General features: G+C 41.9%; 2 protein-coding genes across 2 annotated transcripts in view; one reads left to right on the forward strand and one right to left on the reverse strand.

Moving 5' to 3' along the window:
• The window catches only part of SUPT7L (suppressor of Ty 7 (S. cerevisiae)-like), a 9,119-nt gene extending 8,586 nt beyond the window's left edge, over nt 1-533 (reverse strand). The window contains exon 1 of the mRNA XM_012652500.1: nt 283-533. The gene's annotated coding sequence lies outside the window, so the exon portion shown is untranslated. The remainder of the gene's footprint in view (nt 1-282) is intronic.
• A 1,164-nt stretch (nt 534-1,697) lies between these two features.
• The window catches only part of SLC4A1AP (solute carrier family 4 (anion exchanger), member 1, adaptor protein), a 42,936-nt gene continuing 38,274 nt past the window's right edge, over nt 1,698-6,359 (forward strand). Inside the window, exons 1-4 of the mRNA XM_012652413.1 lie at nt 1,698-2,382; nt 2,606-2,798; nt 4,604-4,726; nt 5,564-5,624. Of these exons, the coding sequence (XP_012507867.1) occupies nt 1,720-2,382; nt 2,606-2,798; nt 4,604-4,726; nt 5,564-5,624 (1,040 nt within the window). The 5' untranslated portion in view covers nt 1,698-1,719. The remainder of the gene's footprint in view (nt 2,383-2,605; nt 2,799-4,603; nt 4,727-5,563; nt 5,625-6,359) is intronic.

The following is a 6,359-nucleotide window of genomic DNA, read 5'->3' on the forward strand; positions in this document are numbered from 1 at the left end:
ATTAATTTCTTTCTATTTTTAGTAGAGACGGGGTCTCGCTCTTGCTCAGGTTGGTTTCGAACAATCCGCCCGCCTCAGCCTCCCAGAGTGCTAGGATTACAGGCGTGAGCCACGGCGCCAGGCTAAAATTTTTAATTTTATTTCATTTTTTATTTTTTGCCCTGCTTCCTGGAGCTTATTCTTTTTAAAAATCAAATCTGATGGCTTCCCATGGCCTTTTGGAAAAAGTCAGAACTCTTTGGCTTACCATTCAACAAAATACACAATCTGGCTTCAACCCACCTTCGCAGATTCATTGCCCATATAGCTCTTCAAGTTCAACAAACATTTGTTAAATGCCAGGCACTATGTGAGGAGACAAAGACCAATAATGCAAGATTCCTGTCCTGAGGTGAGGGAGAGAAACAGAAACAGAGTATTTCAACATGAAAGTGTGTGGTAAGTGCCATTCTAGAGGCATATACAACTAGTGCAGTGGAAGCACAAAGGAGGAGCCTCCTGGTAGAAATGACCACCTTAGTTCTAACAATATCATACTACTCAGTTTCTTGAGAACAACATGCATTTCCACAGTTAACCTTTTAGGCTGTGTGTGATCTCTGCCAGAAACGCCCTGTCAACCCCCACATCCCTGGCAATCTGATATTCATTCTTAAGTACAACTTAAGTCACCACCCTCCATCGCTTCCCCAGTACATCTCCCTTTCTATATTCTCACAGCACTTACCGTGTCTCTGTCACAGCATTTATCCTTGGATTTTAACTAGCACTTATCTTAATCAATTTTATTCTCTCATTTACTCATTACGGTCATGATCTTGGCACACAGTGTTTATTGTCTGCCATTTTATTGAATACTTACTCTATGCCAGGCTTCACTTTTATTGTTTAATTCAATTCTCCTGACAACCCTACGAAGCAGATACTATTACTATCCCCATTTTTCAGATGGGAGAGCTGAGGCCCAGTGTCTTGCCCAATGTCACAAACGATGAGGGTGAAAATCAAGACAAGCTCCAGGGTCTGCACTCTTCAGCACTAAACTATGCTGCCTCAGTAATTTGTCTCGAAACGAATAAATGAATGAGAGAAATAACAGAAAAAATCTCCCTCTTCCTAATTTCACTGAAGGGCACACGAAGGACAAACACCGAACCTAAGGAATGTCTAAAATGCTCGGGGGAGGGAGGGGTCCTCAGTCACGGCCAGCAGGCGCAGGCACCAATCACAGGATCCTGAGGTTGCCCGATGTCCAGGGCAGCCGGAAGATGGGGAGGTCTGGACCAGAATCGACGCGAGGTGGTGCCACTATGCACTGCTGCGTCGCAGAAGCGGGCTGGGCAGCTGTCGGACCCCGAGAGGCCTGGGGCAAGGGTCGCGTCAGGCCCGGAAGGCTGTTTGGTGGTTAGTGGTCCAAGACTGCCGGAAGCGCTTCCTCTCAATCAGGCTATGCCACAGGAAGTTATTACAATCCTGTTGCAACCTCTAAAGATGTCCCCATTCTGCCCAGCACCCCGACAGCCTTTTTCTGTTTTTCTCTTACTATGACTTTCCCGGGTTACGCACCACTTCACAGCGCTCTGGGTCGTGAAGGAGCAACTCCACCATTGCTACTCAGAGGAGTCACTGAGAGTTTGGGAGAGGGAGACGTGGAGAGGAACGAAGAGACCAAAGGGTGAGGTTTCTAGGAACAGATTTCGAGGCTGCACGCGGTTTAGGATGGCTGATATTCCTCCTCAGTCGGAGCCGGCGACATCGCAAGAAGTCAGTGACGACTTCAAGAAGCCAGCTCTGCCCGTGCCCCCGGCGGTGCGGGATAAAGCCCCGGCTACCAATCCCTCAGACCCTGAGGAGGTAAAGAAAGAAAGGCCCACGGCGCTGCGGGACCCCGATTCTGGGGGGCCCGACGTCCCGCCACCTCTGCTGGACAGCGGGGACACCAGGAGTCCACAGGAGGAGCAGCCACGTCCCCCCACAGCATCTTCTTCCCCTGGCGGTCCGGCCCGGGCTCCCCCCTACCAAGAGCCGCCATGGGGTGGCCCAACCACGGCCCCCTACAGCCTAGAGACCCTGAAGGGCGGCACCATCCTTGGCACCCGTAGCTTGAAAGGGACGAGTTACTGCCTTTTCGGGAGGCTATCTAGCTGCGACGTGTGCCTGGAGCACCCTTCTGTGTCTCGTTACCATGCCGTGCTGCAGCACAGGGCGTCCGGCCCAGACAAAGAATGCGACAGCCACGGGCCGGGCTTCTATCTCTACGATCTGGGAAGCACCCATGGTACTTTTCTGAACAAAACTCGCATCCCACCCCGCACCTATTGTCGAGTCCACGTCGGGCATGTTCTTCGCTTTGGAGGTAGCACCCGGCTCTTCATCCTTCAGGTAAGTGGAAAAATCTAGACTTGGAAATTCAGAAGCTCACCGGGCTGCGCTCCTGAGCTTCTTAAGCTTTTGTTGAGGAAGGAAATTCTCCCAGTCAGCGATTACAAAAGCGGAGGAATCAGTCTGGCCCCTCATCTCCAGACCTCTGTACACATTGCCGTATTTCTGAAAGTAACTTCCACAATCCTGAACTCTGAAAGAACTTTTTTGCTTGGTTTATAAGGGACCAGAGGAAGACCGAGAGGCAGAATCCGAGTTAACGGTGACACAGTTGAAGGAATTGCGCAAGCAGCAACAAATGTTGGAGAAGAAGATGCTAGGAGAAGACTCAGATGAAGAGGAGGAAATGGATACCACTGAAAGGAACAGAAATACTAGTAGCCAAGATGATGAGATGGGTTGCACCTGGGGAATGGGTAAGAAATTAAAATTGCTGACATTTTGAATTCATTACTAGCGGTACCCTTGAATGTTTTTTTCATACAATTTTTCATGACTCTTTGAGATAGGGCAAACATAATTTGCACTTTACTGATGTAAAAAAATTGAATATGGTCACTATGGAGTTCTTTTAACTTGTTCTTAATGCACTCTTGTTCAAAACTCATCCTCAGCATACAATTAACTTATTATTTTTTACCATTTAATGGTAAAAATATTTATTTATTAATATTTATTAAATGCTGCCTTGTGCTATATGATTATCACTGAAGGGGTGGAATTACATTCAATCAAATAAATGGGATATTAATCAATATTTTTGATTTTTCGTACTTTGTGAAAATATCCTGAAATTTATAATATCTAATCAGAGAAAGCTGGTCCCTTAGCAAAAAGAATAAATTGAATTTTCTATAACACCAGACATTTTGAAGGATGGATATTCAGGAGATAGGACTATAAAAATATAGAAGATGTAGCTGGGAAGACAGGATAAGTATTATGAAATTACTTGAAGTACCAAACAAAAGCTAGAAACCATACATATGCTAGAGTAAAGGTTCAGAGAAGGGAGCAATCACTGAGGACTTAGACTTGTGCTATCTAATATGGTAGCCACTAGCCACATGTGGTTACTGAGCACTTGCACTGTGGCGAGTCGAAATTGACATGTGCTGTAAGTGCAAAATACACACTGAATTTCGAAGATTTAGTCTGAAAAAAGAATGAAAAATATCTCATTCATTTTTTATATATATCCTTTCTTTCTTTCTCTTTTCTTTTCTTTCCCTCTCGCCCTCTCTCTTTCTTTCTTCTCTTTCTTGTTTCTTTTTTGAGACAGGGTCTTGCTCTGTTGCCTGGGCTAAGGTGCAGTGGCATCATCATAGTTGACTGCAACCTTGAACTCCTGAGCTCAAGTGATCCTCCTGCCTCAGGCTCCCACATAGCTGGGACTATAGGCATGCACCATCATGCCTGTCTAATTTTTCCTATTTTTTTGTAGAGTTGGGGTCTCACTGTATTGCTCAGGCTGGTCTCCAACTCCTGGCCTCAAGTGATCTTCCTGCCTTGGCCTCCCGAAGTGCTAGGATTACAGGCATGAGCCACCCTCCCTGGCCCAATATTTTTATATTGATTACATGTTGAAATGACAATAATTTTTTCTCTTATTCATTTTTTAATGTGGCTAATAGAAAATTTAAGATTACATATATTGTCTTTCATTATGTTTCCATTGGACAACACTGACTTAGGTCTTTGGGGAACTTTATAAGGAGAAGAGTTTTGCGCTGGAACTTGAAGGAAAAGAAAAGCTGTTATGAAGTTGAGCATTGGGATTGGTATTCAGGATAGGAATTGATGATTTTAAGGGAGTAATGAGTAGACCATTCTATTTGGCAGATATAAAAAGTATTGGGAAATTATATTGGAAACAAAGTATTAGATCTGAATGTGAGAGGAGGAGAATGCCAGGTTGAGGAGCTCAGATTATTTTTCACAATGTGGTAGGTAATTTTGCTTTTAAAATATAGTGATGGAGGAAAAAAAAATTAAGATGCCATGAAAACAAGTTTTGACTTGTCATATAATCTAGAAAACCTGAAGATGCTCATACTGGTGGTTTTGTGGTTGTTTCACCCACCCCCCGCTCCCCAAATATGTATTTTTCTTTTCATTCCAGATAACTGTATCTTTATGCAGCCTGAAAGGATAGTGGGTGTCCTTCACATAGTCTCTTCTCATGTCTGATTATCTTTCCTTTCTTTCCCATATCCTGTAGGAGAAGATGCTGTAGAGGATGAGGCTGAAGAGAACCCCATTGTCTTAGAGTTTCAGCAAGAAAGGGAGGCCTTTTATATAAAGGATCCAAAAAAGGCTCTCCAAGGTTTTTTTGACCGAGAAGGTATGTAAACAGATTCTGACCCTGCCAGTAAAATATATCCACAGCAATGTTGTTTTCTAGAGCTTCAGGTAGAGCATTATACTTAGAAATGCTACATTTTATCTGCTGTCCTCTTTGTTCAGTTCTTGCATTTGTGGTCATTTGCTTCAGGTTTGTTTTAAAATCATTCCTTATTATTTTAGTGGTAGAAAAAAAGAAAATCACAAAAATCTTTTTAGTCTTTCTTCTCGGAAAAAAGGAACTATTTTTTCCTGACTCATTTCATTCTTCTCAAAATATCCTGGGCTTCGGTGGTGAGGAAATTGAGCCAACTTCCTATAATTTGTTATTCCTAATTTACCTGATCTTTTGTAATTCCTAACATGGATTTTGACTTTATATGATTTTTAAAAATGTTTCTACAGAGGATTGTTTCAGTAGAAATACTTTGAGAGAACATTTATGTGTATATATGCATATATATATATATTTTATATATGTGAATAATATATGAACTGGCTGCTTTTTATACTTAATACTTATGCTTCTAAAAACTAGGCAACTGTGATAAAATAACCACTTAAGTCTATAGCTTGTAAAAAGTGTGAAAGCTACTATACAGTGAAAAAAGCTATGTTGGAGAGTTGACTGTTTTGATCTCAGTTTGCTTTTTTCTTTACTTCAAGTTCATTCTAGTTTTATTATCAGATTATAATCTCTAGGAATGATAAGTGAAATGCATTGAGATTTATTATTCAGTGTGGTTTGGGAACTTATTTAACCTTTGTTCTCATTTCTCATATCAACTAGTAATTTTCATATCCTATTAAAATTGTTTTGTGTTTTTTTCTCCCACAGGAGAAGAATTAGAATATGAATTTGATGAACAGGGACATAGCACTTGGCTCTGCAGGGTGAGGTATGTTCTTTTCTTATTAATGTCCATTTCTGGAAAGTAGCCAATTTCAGGTTTAATTTATAGTTATAGACAACAACTCAAAGAGTAACTTTAGTCTAAATTTTAGGCTCTTCCTAACTTTGGGCCTTGATAGCTTAGTAACACTTATGTTATTGAGGAGTCAGGTGGGATGGCTAAGAGGTGGAAGGTATTTCCTGGATTAGACTTAAGCCCATTATCCAAAGTCAGGCTCCATAAGAGCAGAAGAACGGGATCCATTTGTACTCGCCATCAAATTGGTACTAACTGATCAACACTAGGGTGATCACATGGCAGAAATACTCTCTAGGGATTAGGGGGATGGGGGGCAAATCTACAACTAAAGGACACGGGGAGCACTAAAGGGAGGGAAGGGCATGCCTTTAACCTGCACTTGGGTGAGGCAAAGACATAAAGTGTAACTATAATGTTTGTACCCTCACATTACCCTGGAATAAAAAAAAAAAAAAAAAAGAAGCAGGACCGAAGAAACAAGGAGAATGTAATAAATGTGGTTGCCATGATTTCTTGTATAAAGGGAAAAGAGAGATAGGCTATATTTTATTTTAAGTAGAACCCAACCTGCAAGCTGAACCTACCAAAGCCTCATGGAACAGTGCTCTGATTTCATTATTTATTTGTTGGATGTAACTGGTTTTGATTCTTTTTTTTTTTTTTTTTGGGGCAGAGTCTCACTCTGTTGCCCTGGCTAGAGTG

This window comes from Propithecus coquereli, unplaced genomic scaffold (genome assembly GCF_000956105.1).
Source record: "Propithecus coquereli isolate 6110/MARCELLA unplaced genomic scaffold, Pcoq_1.0 Scaffold39, whole genome shotgun sequence".
Taxonomy (NCBI): domain Eukaryota; kingdom Metazoa; phylum Chordata; class Mammalia; order Primates; family Indriidae; genus Propithecus; species Propithecus coquereli.